Below are 22,631 nucleotides of genomic sequence, written 5' to 3' on the forward strand. Positions count from 1 at the left end.
TGATGTTAAAACCCCTCTTCTCCATGGAGTGGTCAGTCTGGAACTCCAGCCTGGCCACGTGGCCACTGCTGGTCAGCGAGGAGGGGATTTGGCTGCCGGAGAAGGTCCCCAGCACGGGTGACTCGGCCGTGGCACCGTCCTTGACCGCCAGGAAGTCAAACTGGGGCTCCACGTCGAAGTCGTTGAAGGCCAGGTGGATGCGGCTCTCGGGGTTGGCGATGATGAGCCACACGCAGTGCAGGCTGCTGCCGTACTCCTCGGGGTAGTTTGGGGACAGCACGGTGCCCGACGGGCTGGTGAAGTTGAAAAAGCAGGAGACTGCAAGGGGAAAGGGGTGTTAGATGGTGGTGTGTTCATTCCGGCTTGAATTGTCCTGGATGCCCCAAAAATTCCTGCTCTGGACCCATTGCAGGGGAGGCTCAGTGCTCCATCTGGATCCTCGTCCCCCAAAAATTCCCTCAGCAGTCCCACAGATCCCTGGCTCCACATCCATCCCTACCTGAATCACCCAAAATTCCTGCTCTGGTCCCATTGCAGGGGAGGCTCAGTGCTCCATCCCTGAATCCCCCAAAAATTCCCTCATCAGTCCCACAGATCCCTGGCTCCACATCCATCCCTGTCTGAATTGCCCTGAATACCCCAAAATTCCTGCTCTGGTCCCACTGAGGAAGGACCACTCAGTGCTCCATCCCCAAATCCCCCCCAGATTCCTTCATCAGTCCCACAGTTCCATGGCTCCACATCCATCCCTGTCTGAATTGCCCTGAGTCACCCAAAATTCCTGCTCTGGTCCCATTGCAGGGGAGGCTCAGTGCTCCATCTGGATCCTCATCCCCCAGAAACTCCCTCATCAGTCCCACACCTCTGTGGCTCCACATCCTGTTGTTGTTGTTTTGTTGGTTGGGGGTGTGTTTGTTTTTGTGGTTGTGGTCTCTCTGCCCAAATCCCCCACAAATTCCTGCTCTGACCCCACTGCAGAATGGGACAGCTCAGTGCTCCATCCCCCTCAATCCCCCACAGATTCTTTCTCAGATCCCATCAGAGGATAGGACAGCTCAGTGCTCCATCCCCCTGGATTCCCCACAAAATCTCTCTCTGGTTCCATGATGGAATGGGAGGCTCAGTGCTCCATCCCCAAATCCCCCACAGATTCCTTTGTCAGCCCCACAGCTCTGTGGCCCCACATCCATCCCTGCCCAAATCCCCCACAAATTCCTGCTCTGACCCCACTGCACAAGGGGAAGGCTCAGTGCTCCATCCAGATCCTCATCCCCCTGAATTCCCCCCAAATTCCCTCTCTGCTCCCATCCCAGAAGGAGACAGCTCAGTGCTCCATCCCCTCATCTTCCCAAATCCCCCACAAATTCCTTGTCAGTCCCACAGCTCTGTGGCCCCACATCCATCCCTCCCCTCAATCCCTTGGATCCCCACAAATTCCTGCTCAGATCCCATCATGGAAGGGCTCATTGCTCCATCCCCAAATCCCCCCAAATCCCCCCAAATCCCCCCAAATCCCCCCAAATCCCATCACCCTCAGTGCTCCATTCACAAGGATTTATTGGGATGGGAAGAAGTGACTCCCAGCCTGCCAGAGTTCATGGACAGAACTTCTGCCATTCCATAAATATCTGACATTTCCCGTGGATCAAAAGCCAGCATGGGAAAACATCACCTTGGATCTTCCTTTTCCTGACAGGGGAAGCTTTTGGTCATCACTAAATCAGAATTATTTTATTACTGAGATAAAAATTTTATTGCTGGGATAAGAAAACCACCTGTTTTTAGACTGTGGATTTGCCATTTCCCATTCCCTTCCACACGCCTCAGGATTTCTTAAATGCCTCTTATTTGGGATTTGCTATTTTCCAGGTGAATTCTCCAGGTAAAACCCATTTTTGGGAACATCCATCTCCCAAATCCCTGGCACAGCACCCAGGATGAGCCTGGCTCGGGGTTGGAATTCAGACAATTATTTCAGGATGGAATTCAGGATGGAATTCAATTCCAGGATGGAATTCAGACAATTATTAGGATCATTGCTCTTTCCCCTCTCTCTCCCCTCACCCTGAACAGGATCAGATCAAACCCCACAGACATCCCCAAAGCCACAAAACTACACAATCCATTCCCTGCTCTCAACCACAAAGAGAGAGCAGATTAAAGAGCAAAAAAAAACTCCAAAAACATCCTCAGATTTGGGTTCTCTCCCTCTACCAGACGCTGAACTACCAGGGGATGCTGTCAGATAATTCTGTCGGCGCAAGCAGGGTGTAATCTGCCTCGGAAAAATTGGAAATAAATGCATTCACACACAGGGAAAACGCCTCAGCAGCAGGGATGAGGTGCCTCCTATAAATTTTTAAATCCAAGGGGGAAAAATTAGCATTCAGGCAGGACCTCCAGCAGCCCAGCAAGAGAGAGGTGCAGCTCAGAAAATGAAACAACAAAGGACTTGCTGACAAAGGGGAGAGGAGCAGAGTGGGGGGAAGAATATAAAATTAACCTCTGCCAGATAAAACAAAGTGACAGATTAAAGAGGAGCTGATATAAAAAAAAACCCAAAACTTCCAAGAGTCTCCACTGCGGGGAAGTAAATGAGAATTCTGATTTTCTTTAAGATCAGTGAGGAGAAAGGCAAGTTGGAGTTTGAGGATAAAGTTCAGTGTGTCCCAAACTGTGTCCAGGAAAAAGTTCTCCTTGGTGGAGAGGGGAGTTGGAATCACATTCCAGAGGGGAACATCCAGCCCAGGAAGCCACAAGGTTCATTAATGAGATCGTGTTGCCTGTGAGGTGATGATTTTCTTCATCCTCTGCAGCAGAGGAGGATTTTCTTGCCTGTTGTAAGAGGTTTTCCTTCCTGCAAAAGGAGGTTTTCCATGGCAGAGGCCAGCCCTGCTGCCTGTCCAGCAGCAGCATGAATATTTATTACCTGGTTTTAAATGCCAGGAGAGGTTTTCATCATGTGCACACCCATGGCAGGCTGGTCCTTGCCAATGATTGTGAGATTTGTCCATAATTGTTATTGCTGAGCAAGTATTGGAAAGGCAGTGAGAAAAATCCCTTTGTTAAACAGTCTCTTCTCTTCTGTTCTCTCTTCTCTTTTTGTCTTCTCTCTTCTCTTTTTGTCTTCTCTCTTCTCTTCTCTTCTCTTCTCTTTCTCTTCGTCTTTTCTCTTCTCTTCTTCTCTCTTCTCCTCTTTTCTCTTTTTCTCTTCTCTCTTCTCCTCTTTTCTCTTTTTCTCTTCTCTCTTCTCTTCTCTCTTCTCCTCTTTTCTCTTTTTCTCTTCTCTCTTCTCTTCTCTTCTCTTCTCTTCTCTTCTCTTCTCTTCTCTTCTCTCTTCTATTCTCTCTTCTCTTCTCTCTTCTCTTCTCCTCTTTTCTCCTTTTGTCTTCTCTCTTTTCTCTTTTTGTCTCCTCTCCTCTCCTCTCCTCTCCTCTCCTCTCCTCTCCTCTCCTCTCCTCTCCTCTCCTCTCCTCTCCTCTCCCTCTCCTCTCCTCTCCTCTCCTCTCCTCTCCTCTCCTCTCCTCTCCTCTCCTCTCCTCTCCTCTCCTCTCCCTTTCCTCTCCCTTTCCTCTCCCCTTCCCAAGCTGTTTTTTCTCCTTTTCCTGCCTCCTCCCACACCATCTCTCCCCTCCAGACACTCCATCCCCGCTCAGGAGGATCCAGAGCTGATCCCAAAAAAAATCCCACAGGAACAAGGTCAGCAGCTCCAAACCCAGCAGGGATCACTGGGATAACTGTAGTCTCCATGGAAACAACAAAAAAAATTCCACTTTCCTCTCCCTTTTCCCATCCTGCTCCCACAGACTGACCTCTTGCTAGACAGGAGTGGATTTTCTGCCTTGCATTTCCCTTTTTTTTTTCTTCCCCAAAGATCCCTCCTGGGATCTTAACCTCCTGGAATTCCTGACAGAGCTCAGGGCACTGCTCCAGCTGGGCAGCAAAGTGCCTCACATTTGGTATTTTCCTCCTTCTGTATCTGTTATTCCAAGCAAAAAATAAAAAAAAAAATCCTGAGAAGCCTCTGGCATCGCAGGGCAAGTGGGAGGTGAGGGAAGGAGTTTGGAGCAGAGATGAACTGGGAGATTTTTGTTATTTCAGAGCAACAAAACTCTGCAGGTAGGAGGGGGAGAAAAGAGAAACAGGCAGGTTTTGGGGAGCAAATTGTGAGGAAAATATCCCTGAAATTCAAATTCAGGGAGAGGAGGTTTCACTGCCACCCACTCCAGCAGGAGCAGGGATTTGGGAATAAGTTTTTTAGAAGTTTTTGGGAGCTGCTGCTCCCCACTGGGCTGATTGCTGCCAGGATCCATCTGCTCCTGGGATCTCCTCCAAGATCCTCTCCAACATCCCCACCAATTCCCAACTGAATTCCTCCTCTCCCCGCAGAAAATTGGGAATTTTTGCAAAATCTCCTCTCCCCGCAGAAAATTGGGAATTTTTGCAAAATCTCCTCTCCCCTGCAGAAAATTGGGAATTTTTGCAAATTCTCCACTCTGCTCCCTTGGGAATTTTTGCAAAGGTGGAAGTTTCTGGCTGGTTTTTTGACATCTCCCAGGGATTGGGAGATTTTTTTGCCATCTCCCACCAAAATTCTCATGTAGGTCACATTAAAAAAAATTTTAAAAAAAGGCTGAGGAGCTCATGGAGTTCAATTCCAAGGTGATTCCTGCAGGAATTCCTGCCCAGGCCAGCAGTTGAGCAAACACAGAAATCAGGAAGGGAATGATTCTTACATGGTGGGATGAGGATGTTAACAACAGCTCCAAATCCCACGTGGATATAGGATCAGGATAATCCTGCCTGCAGCTCTTCTGCTTCCCTCCCTGCTGGGGACAAGCTGGAGCTCAGCAAAATAGGAGCTTTATAAAAACATCCTCGAAAATAAAATAATCCACCTGCCTGGAAATCAAAATTGATGGAATTCCTACATTTCTCCCCAAATCCACAGTGGCCACAGGCAGGGAAACAAGGGCAGAGTCAGCTGGAGGAGGAAAATATTTCCAGCAGGAGGGAGAAAAATTCTGGAAATTAATCTAAACTGTTTCATCAATGCCACATTAAGAAGAATTAAAAGGAAAAATGTGAAAGGAAGAGGGAAAAAGAAGAGGAGTAAAGAGAAAAAACAATGAGCAATTGAGATTTCATTTTGAGCTAAGTGAAAACCTTGTCAGTGATAAATAAATATCAATTGTTGATATAAATTATGGTGTTTTTCACTAGAATTCCAGGGGAAATATCCCCTGAATTGTGCATTTCCAGTCCTGGTCCTGAGGTTTTTAGGACACCAGGAAGGTTTGCAATCCTCCCAAAGAGGAGCTCAGGCTGTTCAGCAGGTCTAGCATGGGATTAATAGGAAGAAAAATCTAAAAAAAAGGAGGAATTATCACTAAGCCGAAATGAGATTTTTGAAGGAAAATAAGATTGGAAAAGACTGGAAGAGACAGTGAGGAGGAATGGGCTGGAGGTTCTCAATCCATCCCAGAATTCCCAGGAATGGAAAGGTTTATCCCAATCCATCCCAACATTCCTGGGAATGACCACATTTATTCCAAATCCATCCCAACATTCCCAGGAATGACCAGATTTACCCCAAATCCACTCAAACATGTCCAGCAATGAACACATTTATCCCAAATCCGTTAAAATACACCCAGCAATGAACATGTTTATCCCAAATCCATGAACACATTTATCCCAAATCCACTCAAACAGACCCTGAATGAAAACATTTATCCCAAATCCATTCACACAATCCCAGGAATGGCCACATTTATCCCTAATCCATTCAAACATTCCCAGGAACGAACATGTTAATCCCAAACCAAATCAAACATTTACAGAAATGACCACAATTTATCCCTAATCCATTCAAACAGATCCAGGAATGACCACATTTATCCCAAACCCAATCAAACATTCTCAGAAATGAACATGTTAATTAATCTCAAAACCAAATCAAACATTCCCAGAAATGAACATTCCCCATCCATTCAAACATTCCCAGAAATTAACATGTTAATCCTAAACTCAGTCAAACATTCCCAGGAATAACCATATTTATCCTTAATCCATTCAAACATTCCCAGGAATGACCACATTTATCCCAAACCCGTTCAAACATTCTCAGAAGTGAACATGTTAACTAATCCCAATCCATTCAAACATTCCCAGAAGTGAACATGTTAATTAATGCCAATCCAATCAAATATTCCAAGGAATGAACATTCCCACTCCATTCAAACATTCCCAGAAATGACCACATTTATCCCTAATCCATTCAAACATTCCCAGGAACGAATATGTTAATCCCAAACCCAATCAAACATTTACAGAAATAACCACATTTATCCCAAACCCAATCAAACATTCTCAGAAATGAACATGTTAATTAATCCAAAACCGAATCAAACATTCCCAGGAATGAACATTCCCAATCGATTCAAACATTCTCAGAAATGAACATGTTAATTAATCCCAATCCAATCAAACATTCCCAGGAATGAACATTCCCAATCCATTCAAACATTCCCAGGAATGAACATGTCAATTAATGCCAATCCAATCAAACATTCCCAGGAATGACCACATTTATCCCAAACTCAATCAAACAATCCTAGAAATGACCACATTTATCCCTAATCCATTCAACCAGACCCAGGAATGACCACATTTATCCCAAACCCAATGAAACATTCTCAGAAATGAACATGTTAATTAATCCCAAACCCTATCAAACATTCCCAGGAATGACCACATTTATCCCTAATCCATTCAAACATTCCCAGGAATGAACATTCTCAATCCATTCAAACATTCCCAGGAATGAACATTCTCAATCCATTCAAACATTCCCAGAAATCACCATATTTATCCTCAATCCATTCAACCAGACCCAGGAATGAATATGTTAATCCCAAACCCAATGAAACATTCTCAGGAATGAACATGTTAATTAATCCCAAACCCAATAAAACATTCCCAGAAATGAACATTCCCAATCAATTCAAACATTCCCAGAAATGAACATGTTAATTAACCCCAAACCCAATCAAACATTCCCAGGAATAACCATATTTATCCCTAATCCATTCAAACATTCCCAGGAATAACCATATTTATCCCTAATCCATTCAAACATTCCCAGGAATGAAGATGTTAATCCCAAACCAAATCAAACATTCCCAGGAATGACCACATTTATCCCAAACCAAATCAAACATCCTCAGGAAAGAACATGTTAATTAATCCCAAACCCAATAAAACATTCCCAGGAATGACCACATTTATCCCAAACCCAATCAAACATTCTCAGAAATGAACATGTTAATTAACCCCAAATCCATTCAAACATTCCCAGGAATGAACATTCCCAATCCATTCAAACATTCCCAGAAATGACCATATTTATCCCTAATCCATTCAAACATTCCCAGGAATGAATATTCCCAATCCATTCAAACATTCCCAGGAATGACCACATCAATCCCAAACCCTGCTGAGCGATGCCAAACAGACAAATGAGGTTTTTCTGCTGCACCAAATCCCCTTTTCTCCCCCCACCGTTCCATTCCAACACAAGACGGGTCCGGAAAACCTGCATTTTCCAAGAGTTGGACACACTGAACTGAACCTGCACCAGGAATTCCAGCATTCCCTGGAATTATTCTCCCAGAGAACACCTAAAACGAGGTACAGCTGCTGCCGAGGTGGTGACAAATGGCATTTATTGTCACCCTCACTGCCACAACCAGGGAAGGACGGCACGGGTCAAGAGCTCAGGGAAAACTGCAGGATGGAAATTTGGGAATTGCAGGAAGAGCAGGGAAGGGAATTGCAGGAATTGCAGGAATTTGGGAATTGCAGCAGGGAAGGGAAGGACAGAGATCCTTGTGAGACTCCCTGACTGCAGAAACCCTTTGCTTGTTGTGTCAAATCAGCTCCCAAAGTGGATTTTGGGGCTTCCCACCCCAAATAAAACGGGATAATGAGGTTTTTTTCCTTTTGCTCCACAGGAGGATGTTGAATGGCAATTCCCACCCTGGAGTTGAATTTGTTCCTCCTAACAAAATGTTAACCAACAAAATAAAAAATTTGGATTTTGGCAGCCCTGTTCCCAAATCCCTGTTCCCAATCCCTGTTCCCAAACCTTGTTCCCAATCCCTGTTCCCAAATCCTGTTCCCAAATCCCTGTTCCCAATCCTTGTTCCCAATCCCTGCTCCCAAATCCTGTACCCAAATCCCTGCTCCCAAATCCCTGTTCCCAATCCCTGTTCCCAAATCCCTGTTCCCAAATCCCTGTTCCCAATCCTTGTTCCCAAAATCCCTGTTCCCAAATCCTTGTTCCCAAATCCTGTACCCAAATCCCTGTTCCCAAATCCCTGTTCCCAAATCCCTGTTCCCAAATCCTTGTTCCCAATCCCTGTTCCCAAATCCCTGTTCCCAATCCTTGTTCCCAAATCCCTGTTCCCAAATCCTGTACCCAAATCCCTGTTCTCAAATCCCTGTTCCCAAATCCCTGTTCCCAATCCCTGCTCCCAAATCCTGTTCCCAAATCCTGTACCCAAATCCTGTTCCCAATCCCTGTTCCCAATCCTTATTCCCAAACCCTGTTCCCAAATCCCTGCTCACCCCCAGAGGCACTGGATTGTTCCCCAACCCCAACCAGTGCCACCCAAACCATCTCCCTTCCATTCCCCACCCCACACTGAACCATCTCCAAACATTTCTTTCCAGGGATTTGTGATTAATCCCACCTGGATTTCAGACCAGGTCCCACATTTGATTTATCCTGTTCAGGATAAATTCAGGATAAATTCAGGATAAATTCAGGATAAATTCAGAATATAATGAGGTATTTTTTCCCCACTGCCTGCACACTGCCTGGCTGATCCACGAATATCCACAGACAACAGATCCTGGAATTTTCAGCTGGAAATATTCAGTTGGAATAATTCACTGGAATTATTCCAACTGAAAGATTCCTGCCACGCTTTCCATGGATTTGGCTTGATTTGATCAATATCCACCTCCAAAAAATCATCTTATTTTACCAAAAATCGCCTTTTTTTCCTGCCCTGACCCATCCTGGGTTCATTCTCACTCCAAACTCTCACCACAAACCTCAACCACAGCACTGAGTTGCTCCAAACTGCCTGAAATTCCGGGAAATTCAAAGGAAAAACCAGCACAGGACAAATCCAACGCTTCCCACTTCCCAGATAATCCTGAAAAATCTCCAATTCCCCCAGCAGCACCTCTAGTTGATTTGCTTACAGAGGGAAAAAACCAACCAGGAAGGGATGGATGGCACCTGGAAAAGGCAGGACTTGGAATTGCTTCCTTTCCCCAGGAATTAAAGGCATTTAATTCTGAATTAAATGAATAATTAAATGAATTAAAATGATTCCCCCATTTCTCCAAAACCCCCAGTTCTCTCCCAGCTCCTCCAGACTCTGCAGGATCCCAGTTTGCTCTCCCAGCTCCATCCTCTCCATGTGGATCCATTTTTTCCTTTCTCCCCAAGGAGAATTTTCCCTGCAATCACTGCAACCTGACCTGGTTTGGCCCCAACCAGCACTTCTAAAAATGACATTTCTGCTCTGTCTTTCTAAAAACAGTATTTCCCTCTCCATCCTCCCCTCCCTCAGGTGGATTTTCCCTTTTTTTTTTTAAATTTCAGTCTCACTGCACCTCAGACTTTGCTGCGAGGTGTGGATTTTAACAGAGCCAACTGAGGAGAAAAGGAGATAAAATGAAGAGTGACAATTTCCCCAATTATCACCAATTTGGGAAAACAGAGTTCCTGCTGTGGGGTTTGGCAGTGACCAGTGTCCTGTCCCTGCAGGAAGGTCCTGTCAGGGCAATAAAACAAATTGCCCAACACATCTAACAATGTACACTGAGAACATGAAAACCCCATAGGAATGGGCAGAAACTCCCATTTCCATCCCAAAATGTGATCCTGAGTTCAGAAAACCATACAGGACTGGGCAGGAACTCCCATTTCCATCCCAAAATGTGATCCTGAGTTCAGCAAACCCCACAGGAATGGGAAGGAACTCCCATTTCCATCCCAAAATGTGATCCTGAGTTCAGCAAACCATACAGGACTGGGCAGGAACTCCCATTCACATCCCAAAATGTGATCCTGAGTTCAGCAAACCCCATAGGAATGGGCAGGAACTCCCATTCACATCCCAAAATGTGATCCTGAGTTCAGCAAACCCCACAGGAATGGGAAGGAACTCCCATTTCCATCCCAAAATGTGATCCTGAGTTCAGAAAACCATACAGGACTGGGCAGAAACTCCCATTCACATCCCAAAATGTGATCCTGAGTTCACCCAAATCCCCAAATCCCTCTGCACTGAGCAGAGCATCCCAATCCTGCTGAGAACTCGAGGAACAAATGGAAAATTGAGTTCTAGCAGCAGCAGGGAGCCTGGATAATGTCAGATTGTGGGGAAAAGTGAGTGGCCAGGAGGAGAATCCAGGATTAAATCAGTTTTTCCTGGGGAGTTTTTCCTGTGGAGTTTTTCCTGTGTCCTGTCTGAGCCACAACCACCAAGGATTTGAAAGGAATGAGATGATTTTTACAAACAAACTGTGGGATCTGCTGGTAGATAAGGCTTGATAAGGTGAGAGAAGCAATGGGAAGAACCATAAATTCCATAGGAATTGCATTAATTGACACAGAGGGTTACAAACCCAAGGCTGTGCTAAATCCCTGGGTTTAGAGAAAAGGAGCAGAGACACAAAGAAAAGGCATGTAGGGGGAATGTAGATTAGCAGGGGATCTGTGTGAGGTGATTTGGGGAATCTGTGCCTCTCAAGTACCTCAGCTAGTGGGGAGAGAGAGAGGGAAATGAGGGAAATGTGGATGGGAAATTAGGATTAAAAAGGAGGCTGTGTCCCCTAAAAACTTGAGAGAATCACCCCATTAATTAGAATAAAGTTCCAGGACTCCTCTGTCTCCTTTTTGGACACAAAGCTCTGCTGTTTGTGGATTCATTTTCCTGACAGATTGATTTTCCCTCAGGGCAGGGCAGGGCAGGGAGATCCCAAACCTCGCTCTGGGTCTGGCTGCTCACCCTGCCCAAACCTCTCCCCGAGCTGGGTGACAGTGCAACCGGCTGGGTGCCACCAGTGCCACCAGTGCCACCAGCGCCAGCAGCACGGGGACCCTCGGAGTGGCTGGTGGCTGACTTACACACACACACAGGTTTCTGAGCAGACCACTGGCTGCTCTTCTGGCAGGTGATGCTCCTGTGGCCCTTGAGCTCGAAGGCAGGCTGGCACTCGAAGTGCAGGGTGTCCCCGTGGCGGAAGGTGGAGCCGTCCCTGCGGCCGTAGGCTGGGATCCCCGGGTCACCACAGCTGCCCTGGTCGATCTCTGCAAGAGAAAAAAACAGGGATTTAAGATTTTTGGGATGTTCTGAGCCAAGTTTGGGGAGTTCTGGGTGTCAAACATCTCTGCTGTCAGAGCCATGGCACTTCCAGCTTTGCTTTTGTTCTGGTGATGAATAATTTTTGCCTTTTTTCTCTTTTATATATTTCTAACCTTCCCAGTACTTTTCCCTACCCTTTTCCCCAGATGGAAAGACCAAAGACATTCCTTGTGCTCCTTCAGGGCACAAGGCTCCTCTCCTGTCTTGGGTCTCCCTGGGAACCAAGGCTGAGAACAAAATCTTCAAGACAAATTGTGATCAACAAGTCCAACTAGAGCCAAGGGTGGAGCTCAGAGCAGGGGTTTGACCTGGGGGGAATTGCATCACCACTTGTCCTCTGAATTGGTGCTTTTGATCAATTCTGCTCATTTCCTCAAACCTATCAAACTGTATTCAGCCCTTTTGTGGATATTCTTCCATAACTGCCCCTGGAGCTCCAATAAAATCCACTTTTCTATTACCTCCTAGACTAAAATGATCTTGAGTTTCATTTCCAGGCTGAAAAAGGCAACAGTGGCACTTGGGGAATTCCTGGTGAGCGTTTCCATAAGCTCCAAGTGCATTTGGGACCTGCAAACCCTTGGAGGAGCCTGGAGATTTGGTGTCAGTCGATGCCACACCCCATAATTAACTGAATTACTCCCAAATGATGTCATTTTGGGCTCAGACTGGGTTATTTCTCTGGAAGGACAAACATGGGAAGGACAAACAGAGAAGCTGTGGCTGCTCTGGATCCCTGGGAGTGTCCCAGGCCAGGCTGGAGCAGCCTGGGATAGGAGAAGGTGTCCCTGGAAGGTGGAACTGGATGATCCTTGATGTCCCTCCCACCCCAGACCAGTCCAGGATTCTGTGACAATCCCAGCAGGAATGAAAACCAAACCACAGGGAATCAATCAAAACCACAGGGATCCAAAGCAGCTCCTGCTGTGCCTCTGCTCCAAGGATTGCTGGATTCAAGGGATCACATCTCGCTGAGCAGGACAAACCTTCAGCTCCCCCAGCACAGGGACACTGAGGGAATTGGCTGGATTGTCCCTCTTCTTCCCATTCCCATCCCCACCTTATCCACATTCCTCATCCCTCATTCTGTATGCATTTTGACTCCAACTAAATCCCACACACAATTTCCCCTTATCTCCTGCTCCCCACAACTCCATTTCCAAAGGAAATCCCAATCCCCCTGCCCTGGATCACTCTTTGCTCCAAAAACTTCATTCCACCATTCCTCCAGAGCGTTCCCACCTCATTTCTCTGCTCCACACTCCTCTCAAGATTTCCTCCCCACCGCCTCTCCTCCCCATTCCCAATTTCCTCCACCAAATTGGAAATCTCTTTCATGACACTTCCCTTCCCAGAGGGGAAATGGGGGAAGCTGAGATCTGCTTGGCTCCCTCTAATATCCCAATTTGGCTGGAATAACAAGGAGCAGCCTCATCATTATTCTGGCTCCAGGCAACTTCAGTTCCAGGTGTATTTTGAGCAGAAGTCACACGGCTCAGAGCTGCTGTGCATCTCCAGCTGAAAGCTCTCTGCCAGGTAATGAAGCATCCCCAAAATAATTTAACATAAATGAATACTAAAGTTTGCAGGGATCAGGCTCAGTTTTCTGCCTCTCAGTGAAAGCACCTCGCCAGGATTTATGGATCTTCCCGCAGAGTTTCCAAATCCAACTGTTTCAAGAGCTGCACTCGCAGGTGAGGAGTGGAAAACAGAATATTTTGGGTGTTGAAGCAGCACTGAACTGTGCTGAACTCACCCCAGAATGCACAAGGTGTTATCAGGGAATGAAAATCCTTTAAATTCCCCATCAGGAATGAAAATCCAGCTTTAAACCCCAAGGAATAGCAACGAGCTGGGATGGGAACGATTGGATTTGGAACATTTCTCAGTGAGTCTGACAGAGCTGGGGGGTGGGAATGCTGGGAATATTCCATGGCTGTTATTCCTTCCCTTCCCACACCTTGGAGCCTGGAAATCTAGAAGTTCCAGTGTCCCCAGTGTCCCCAGTGTCCCCAGTGCTGCTGTCACTGGGAAGCTGTTGGATGTCCCAGAATCCCTCAGCTGGCGTTTGGTGAGGATTTCCCATTCCTGGAAGTGTCCAAAGCCAGGCTGGATGGGGATTTTGGGCAACCTGGGATAGTGGGAGGTTGGGATGCTCATGGATTGGGAAAGGGTTGAAGGTCAGTCTGGATCAAAACCATCCCATGGTTCTGGGACACCAACACTCCTCATTCCAGCCACCCCTGAAAACACAAATCCTGGGGGGATTCACCTCCCAGCCCATCCTGAACAGCAGAGAAGAACAATCAGCCTTTCCCAGGATGATCCTCCATGCCCAGGAGCTCTTCCAGTGCCAAATATAAAATTCCTCCTCACAGACATCAAACATTCCATGCACAGACTCCAAAAATCCCTGCCTGACCTCATCATGGAAGCCCCAAAACTTCTCCATATGTGGACACCAAAAATTCCACACATGGACACCAAAAATTCCACACGTGGACACCAAAAATTCCTGCCCAATCCCATCATGGCAGCCCCAAAACTCCTCCACAGAGGGGACACTAAAAATTCCACATGTGGACACCAAAAATTCCACATATGGACACCAAAAATCCCTGCCTGACCCCACAGTGAAAGCCCCAAAACTCCTCCAAAAATTCTTGCCCAGCCCCATCATGGAAGTCCCAAAACTCCTCCATATATGGACACAAAAAATTCCACATGTGGACACCAAAAATTCCTGCCTGACCCATCATGGAAACCCCAAAATTCCTCCAAAACTTCCTGCCCAATCCCATCATGGAAACCCCAAAACTCCTCCACAGAGGGACACCAAAATTCCCTGCCTGACCCCATCGTGGCAGCCCCAAAATCTCCTCCAAAATGGACACCTAAAATTCCACATGTGGACACCAAAAATTCCTGTCTGACCTATCATGGAAACCCCAAAATTCCTCCAAAACTTACTGCCCAATCCCATTGTGGCAGCCCCAAAATCTCCCCCAAAATGGACATTAAAAATTCCACACGTGGACACCAAAAATCGCTGCCTGACCCCACACTGGAAACCCCAAAACTTCTCCAAAAATTCCTGCCTGACTCCATCATGGAAGCCCCAAAACTCCTCCAAAATGGACACCTAAAATTCCACACGTGGACACCAAAAATTCCTACCTGACCCCATCAAGGAAGACCCCAAAATTCCTCCAAAAATCCTGCCCAACCCCATCACATCAGCCCCAAAATCTCCTCCAAAATGGACACCAAAAATTCCACACGTGGACACCAAAACTTCCTGCCCAATCCCATCACGGCAGCCCCAAAATTCCTCCAAAATGGACACTAAAAATTCCACATATGGACACCAAAAATTCCTGCCTGACCCCATCGTGGAAGCCCCAAAATTCCTCCAAAACTTCCTGCCCAATCCCATCATGGAAGCCCCAAAATCTCCTCCAAAATGGACACCTAAAATTCCACATGTGGACACCTAAAATTCCTGTCTGACCCATCATGGAAACCCCAAAATTCCTCCAAAACTTCCTGCCCAATCCCATTGTGGCAGCCCCAAAATCTCCTCCAAAATGGACATTAAAAATTCCACACGTGGACACCAAAAAGTCCTACCTGACCCCATCAAGGATGATCCCAAAATTCCTCCAAAAATCCTGCCCAACCCCATCACAGCAGCCCCAAAATCTCCTCCAAAATGGACACCAAAAATTCCACATATGGATGCCAAAAATTCCTGTCTGACCCCACAGTGGAAGCCCCAAAATCTCCTCAAAAAATGCCTGCCCTACCCCATCATGGCAGCCCCAAAACTCCTCCAAAATGGACACCTAAAATTCCACATATGGACACCAAAAATTCCTGCCTGACCCCATCAAAGCAGCCCCAAAATCTCCTCCAAAATGGACACCAAAAATTCCACATATGGATGCCAAAAAATCCTGTCTGACCCCACAGTAGAAGCCCCAAAATCTCCTTCAAAATGGACATTAAAAATTCCACACATGGACACCAAGAATTCCTGCCTGACCCCATCAAGGAAGACCCCAAAACTCCTCCAAAAATTCCTGCCTGACCCCATCATGGAAGCCCCAAAATTCCTCCAAAAATCCTGCCCAACCCCATCACATCAGCCCCAAAATCTCCTCCAAAATGGACATCAAAAATTCCACATATGGATGCCAAAAATTCCTGCCTGACCCCACAGTAGAAGCCCCAAAATCTCCTTCAAAATGGACATTAAAAATTCCACACATGGACACCAAGAATTCCTGCCTGACCCCATAGTGGAAACCCCAAAACTCCTCCAAAAATTCCTGCCCAACCCCATCATGGAAGTCCCAAAATTCCTCCAAAAATTCCTCCCTAACCCCATCCTGACAACCCAAATTTATTCAGAAATTCCATTTTCTGACCCGAGGAAAACTCCCCTTGCTCCCTGCGTAGGGAGAGGAAAATCCATGCAATATTTAGCAGGGCAGAAATTCCAAAAAAAGAAAAAAAAAAAAAATTATGACAAAAAAACCCATCAAAAAAAGAATGATTCAAAAATATCAAAACATGTTACTTCAATCAGATGGAAACATCCCTCCTGATGAATGCTGAAAGCCAAAAATCCCTTCCCCATTAGAATAATAAAAGTCAAAACTAAACAAGAACATCCAAATCAAGTGTTTTGACACTTGCTGAAGCGAAACAAGCTGCCATCAATCTTTCACAACTTCTCCATCAAATATTATTCATCCAGAGAGGGAAAATTCTGACAAAACGGCTTTTTTCCTGGAGGAAAATGTTGCAGGAAGGGATTTTTGTAGATTTTTTGCTGTTTGGCTGTGGGTGGGGAAGTTGGGGAGTGAGGAATGAGAGCATCCCAAATCCAGGGCACTCCTCTCCTGCAATTCCAGGGGGATTTCTGGCTGGTTTTGGGGGAAAATCAGGATTTTTGGAGCTGCTGGCAAGAAAAACTCTGGTTTTTCAGAGGGAACAGCCACGGGGGAAGGATTTGTGAGACTTGAGGAAATCCTACAAATGGCACAAAATACTCAGGGAAATATTTTACCTCACCCACAGGGTTTTATACTTAAATTACCTTGGCTGGATTAATTAAAGCTAATGGTGTCAGGTGGGAATTTGGAAAAATTGGGGAATTTTTAGCTCAGTTCTGGGGGAAAATGAGGATTTTTGGAGCTGCAAAAAACTCTGGTTTTTAGAGGGAACAGCCACAGGTGAAGGATTTGTGAGACCTGAGGAAATCCCACAAAAAAGTCACAGGGGAAATATTTTACCTCACCTACTTAAATTACCTTGGCTTAATTAATTAAAGCTAATGGTGTCAGGTGGGAATTTGGAAGAATCTGGGAATTTCTGCCTCGGTTCTGGGGGAAAATCAGATTTTTGGAGCTGCTGTAAAAAACTCTGGTTTTTAGAGGGAACAGCCATGGGGTGAGGGATTTGTGAGACCTGAGGAAATCCCACAAATGGCAGAAAAGGCTCAGAGAAATATCTTCCCTCACCCACTTAAATTAACTCAGCGTAATTAATTAAATCTAATGGTGTCAGGTGGGAATTTGGAAGAATCAGGGAATTTTTAGCTCAGTTCTGGGGGAAAATCAGGATTTTTGGAGCTGCTGGCTCCAAAAAATTCTGATTTTTAGAGGGAAGAGCCATGGGGTGAGGGATTTGTGAGACCTGAGGAAATCCCACAAATGGCATGAAAGGCTCAGGGAAATATTTTACCTCATCCACTTAAATTAACTTGGCTTGATTAATTAAAGCTAATGGTGTCAGGTGGGAATTTGGAAAAATCGGGGAATTTTTAGCTCAGTTCTGGGGGAAAATGAGGACTTTTGGAGCTGCAAAAAACTCTGATTTTTAGAGGGAACAGCCATGGGGTGAAGGATTTGTGAGACCTGAGGAAATCCCACAAATGGCATGAAAGAGTCAGGAAAATTTCTTATCTCACCCACAGGATTTTGTACTTAAATTACCTTGGCTTGATTAATTAAAGCTAATGGTGTCAGGTGGGAATTTGGAAGAATCTGGGAATTTTTAGCTCAGTTCTGGGGGAAAATCAGGATTTTTGGATCTGATGTTCCTCTGGTTTTTAGAGGGAACAGCCACAGGGGGAAGGATTTGTGAGACCTGAGGAAATCCCACAAAAAAGTACCCAGGGGAAATATTTTACCTCACCTACTTAAATTCCTTGGCTTGATTAATTAAAGCTAATGGTGTCAGGTGGGGATTTGGAAGACTCAGTGAATTTCTGCCTCGGTTCTGGGGGAAAATCAGGATTTTTGGAGCTGCTGGCTCCAAAAAATTCTGATTTTTAGAGGGAACAGCCATGGGGTGAGGGATTTGTGAGACCTGAGGAAATCCCACAAATGGCACAAAAGGCTCAGAGAAATATTTTACCTCATCCACTTAAATTAACTTGGCTTGATTAATTAAATCTAATGGTGTCAGGTGGGAATTTGGAAAAATTGGGGAATTTTTAGCTCAGTTCTGGGGGAAAATCAGGATTTTTGGAGCTGCTGGCAAGAAAAACTCTGGTTTTTAGAGGGAACAGCCATGGGTTGCAGGATTTGTAAGACTTGAGGAAATCCTACAAATGGCACAAAATACTCAGGGAAATATTTCACCTCACCCACAGGATTTTGTACTTAAATTAACTTGGCTTAATTAATTAAAGCTAATGGTGTCAGGTGGGAATTTGGAAGAATCTGGGAATTTTTAGCTCAGTTCTGGGGGAAAATGAGGATTTTTGGAGCTGCTGGATCCAAAAAATTCTCATTTTTAGAGGGAACAGCCATGGGGGGAAGGATTTGTGAGACCTGAGGAAATCCCACAAATGGCACAAAAGGCTCAGAGAAATATTTTACCTCACCCACTTAAATTAACTTGGCATAATTAATTAAATCTAATGGTGTCAGGTGGGGATTTGGAAGAATCTGGGAATTTTTAGCTCAGTTCTGGGGGAAAATCAGGATTTTTGGAGCTGCTGGCAAGAAAAAACTGCAGTTTGTGGAGGAGGAAGGATTTGTGAGACCTGAGGAAATTCCATATATGTCCCAAAACACTCAGGGAAATATTTTACTTCACCCACAGGGTTTTGTACTTAAATTACCTTGGCTTGATTAATTAAAGCTAATGGTGTCAGGAGGGAATTTGGAAGAATCAAGGAATTTTTGCCTCAGTTCTGGGGGAAAATCAGATTTTTGGAGCTGCAAATACCTCTGATTTTTAGAGGGAACAGCCATGGGGTGAAGGATTTGTGAGACCTGAGGAAATCCTACAAATGGCACAAAATACTCAGGGAAATATTTCACCTCACCCACAGGATTTTGTACTTAAATTACCTTGGCTTGATTAATTAAAGCTAATGGTGTCAGGTGGGAATTTGGAAGAATCAGTGAATTTCTGCCTCGGTTCTGGGGGAAAATCAGGACTTTTGGAGCTCCAAAAAACTGATTTTTAGAGGGAACAGCCATGGGGGGAAGGATTTGTAAGACTTGAGGAAATCCCACAAGTGGCACAAAAGGCTCAGGGAAATATTTTACCTCATCCACTTAAATTAACTTGGCTTGATTAATTAAAGCTAATGGTGTCAGGTGGGGATTTGGAAGAATCAGGGAATTTTTAGCTCAGTTCTGGGGGAAAATCAGGATTTTTGGAGCTGCTGGCAAGAAAAAACTGCAGTTTGTGGAGGAGGAAGGATTTGTAAGACCTGAGGAAATTCCATATATGTCACGAAATACTCAGGGAAATATTTTACCTCACCCACAGGGTTTTGTACTTGAATTACCTTGGCTGGATTAATTAAAGCTAATGGTGTCAGGAGGGAATTGGGAAGAATCAAGGAATTTCTGGCTCGGTTCTGGGGGAAAATCAGATTTTTGGAGCTGCAAAAAGCTCTGATTTTTAGAGGGAACAGCCATGGGGGGAAGGATTTGTGAGACTTGAGGAAATCCCACAAATGGCACAAAATACTCAGGGAAATATTTTACCTCACCCACAGGATTTTGTACTTGAATTACCTTGGCTTGATTAATTAAAGCTAATGGTGTCAGGTGGGAATTTGGAAAAATCGGGGAATTTTTAGCTCAGTTCTGGGGGAAAATCAGGACTTTTGGAGCTGCAAAAAACTCTGATTTTTAGAGGGAACAGCCACAGGTGAAGGATTTGTAAGACTTGAGGAAATCCCACAAATGGCACAAAATACTCAGGGAAATATTTTACCTCACCCACAGGATTTTGTACTTGAATTACCTTGGCTTGATTAATTAAAGCTAATGGTGTCAGGTGGGAATTTGGAAAAATTGGGGAATTTTTAGCTCAGTTCTGGGGGAAAATCAGGATTTTTGGAGCTCCAAAAAACTGATTTTTAGAAGGAACAGCCATGGGGGGAAGGATTTATGAGACCTGAGGGTGTTTCTGGTTTTTGATTTGAATAATGAATAAAAAAAGGGATAATTTTCCATCCCAAAGGATCTGACCTCATGGAACAAGATGGGATTTGAGTTTCCTCCCAACCCAAACCAGGCTGGGATTCTCTGAATGAAGGAAAAAAAGGATTTAAAGAGGAAATAGAACAAGAAGAGGAGGAATGAAAAAGAAAATCATCTGAAATCACCAGTGCAGGGCAAATCCAGCAGCTGGGCTGGGATTGCCCCACAGCAAACCCTAAGGCTTTGGCTGAAATCCGAATTAAATCACTCCATAAATCTGGGTTTAATTTGAAATTCTCACTCTCTATTAAAACAACACAACTCTAAATTAAAATTATTATTAAAATTATTTGCTTTGTTCTAGTTTTGGGGTTTTTTTTAACCTTTTAATATTTCTGTTCTTACCACAGGAATTTACACAATTAATTTGCTTTTAGTGCTGCTGCTTGGAATAAACTCAAATCCATCAGTGGAGGAAATAAAGTTGTTTTTTTGGGGGGAGACTTCAGTCCAACTGCAAATACGAAATTCCCAAACTCTTTTTTGCTAAAATACACACAATGCCCTCTCCAGCCAGGCAGCTTGGACAGGAAAGGAACCAGCAAATCTCCAACCTGAAGGAACCCAAAAAACCCCATAAATATCTGCAGAAAATGAAATTAAAAACCCCATAAATATCACTGCAGAAAGTGGAATTATTAGACTCCAGATCCTGTTTCATCAACCCTAATTTGTCAGTGTTTTGAAAAATGTTGACCTGAAGGAATCCTTTCTCCCAGCTTGGAATTTCACAAAAACATGTGGAAGTTTTGGAAAAACTCCTGCAAAACCAAATTCCTGCAATAAATTCCATTTTTCCTCCCAAATCCCTGCGCTGATCCCATTTCCCTGACCCCATCTCCCTGATCCCATTATTTCCCTGATCCCATTATTTCCCTGATCCCATTTCCCTGATCCCATCATTTCCCTGATCCCATTATTTCCCTGATCCCATCATCTCCCTGATCCCATTATTTCCCTGATCCCATCATTTCCCTGATCCCATCTCCCTGATCCCATCATTTCCCTGATCCCATTTCCCTGATCCCATCATTTCCCTGATCCCATTTCCCTGATCCCATTATTTCCCTGATCCCATTATTTCCCTGTTCCCATCATCTCCCTGATCCCATTATTTCCCTGATCCCATTATCTCCCTGATCCCATTATCTCCCTGATCCCATCTCCCTGATCCCATTATCTCCCTGATCCCATTATTTCCCTGATCCCATCATTTCCCTGATCCCATCATTTCCCTGATCCCATTATTTCCCTGATCCCATCATTTCCCTGATCCCATTATTTCCCTGATCCCATCATTTCCCTGATCCCATTATTTCCCTGATCCCATTATTTCCCTGATCCCACTTCTCTGATCCCATCTCCCTGATCCCATTATTTCCCTGATCCCATTTCCCTGATCCCATTATTTCCCTGATCCCATTTCCCTGATCCCATTATTTCCCTGATCCCATCATTTCCCTGATCCCATCATTTCCCTGATCCCATTATTTCCCTGATCCCATCATTTCCCTGATCCCATCATTTCCCTGATCCCATTATTTCCCTGATCCCATTATTTCCCTGATCCCCTGGCAAGGTGGGAATGGGGAGGGAAAAGTTGGAATTACCTTCGTAGGAAGCCTTGAAGCCCAGCAGGTTGCTGACGCTGTCGGTCTGGAAGAGGAGCCACATCTGGTGCTGCGTGCTGACGATCAGGTCAGGGACTGTGGTGCCTGTCAGCCTGCAAAAAAGAAATCAAATAATTAAAAATTCAAATTAAAAAATGAAGTAAAATAAATCCGCAGTGTCCTCAGGTCAGCAGGGAAGTGATGAGCTAATTAAAAATCGCCCCAAAAAGGTGTTAAAAAAAAAAGAAATAAATAAAACAGGTCAGCAGTGTCCTCAGGTCAGCAGGGAAGTGATCAGATAGTTAAAAATCGCCCCAAAAAGGTGTTAAAAAAAAAAGAAATAAATAAAACAGATCAGCAGTGTCCTCAGGTCAGCAGGGAAGTGATCAGCTAGTTAAAAATCACCCCAAAAATGTGGCCAAAAAAAACCCCAAAATAAGCAGATCAGCAGTGTGTTTAGATTATCAGGAAAGTGATCAGCTAATTAAAAATCACCCCAAAAAAGTGCCTGAAAGCAAAAGAAATCAAGCAGATCAGCAGTGTCCTCAGATCATCAGGAAAATGATGAAATAATTAAGGATCACCCAAAAAAAGTGTCAAAAAAAGAAAGAAATCAAGCAGATCAGCAGTGTCCTCTGATTATCAGAAAAATTATCAACTAATTTAAAATCACCCCAAAAATTTGTCCAAAACAAAAAAAGAAATCAAGCAGATCAGCAGTGTCCTCAGATCATCAGGAAAACGATGAAACAGTTAAGGATCACCCCAAAAAAGTGGCCAAAAAAATAGAAATAAAGCAAATAAGCAGTGTCTTCAAACTATCAAAAATTATCAACTAATTAAGGATCACCCCAAAAAGTGTCACAAAAAAAGAAAGAAATCAAGCAGATCAGCAATGTCTTCAGATTATCAGAAAAATGATCAATGAATTAAAAACCACCTCAAAAAAGTGTTCAAAAAATAGAAATCAAGCAAATCAGCAGTGTCTTCAGATCATCAGGAAAATGATGAAATAATTAAGGATCACCCCAAAAAAGTGGCCAAAAAAATAG

At 44.5% G+C, this 22,631-nt stretch overlaps 1 protein-coding gene across 1 annotated transcript in view; it reads right to left on the reverse strand.

The window, feature by feature from the left end:
* Positions 1–12: 12 nt before the first annotated feature.
* LOC146420890 (CUB and sushi domain-containing protein 2-like) overlaps positions 13–22,631 on the reverse strand; it is a gene marked incomplete at both ends in the record, with an annotated part of 49,981 nt that continues 27,362 nt past the window's right edge. The window contains 3 exons of the mRNA XM_085047916.1: positions 13–318; positions 11,213–11,395; positions 21,580–21,692. Coding sequence (XP_084904042.1) covers positions 13–318; positions 11,213–11,395; positions 21,580–21,692 — 602 coding nt within the window. The remainder of the gene's footprint in view (positions 319–11,212; positions 11,396–21,579; positions 21,693–22,631) is intronic.

This window comes from Lichenostomus cassidix, unplaced genomic scaffold (genome assembly GCF_008360975.1).
Source record: "Lichenostomus cassidix isolate B80296 unplaced genomic scaffold, HeHo_3.0 HiC_scaffold_570, whole genome shotgun sequence".
Lineage (NCBI taxonomy): Eukaryota > Metazoa > Chordata > Aves > Passeriformes > Meliphagidae > Lichenostomus > Lichenostomus cassidix.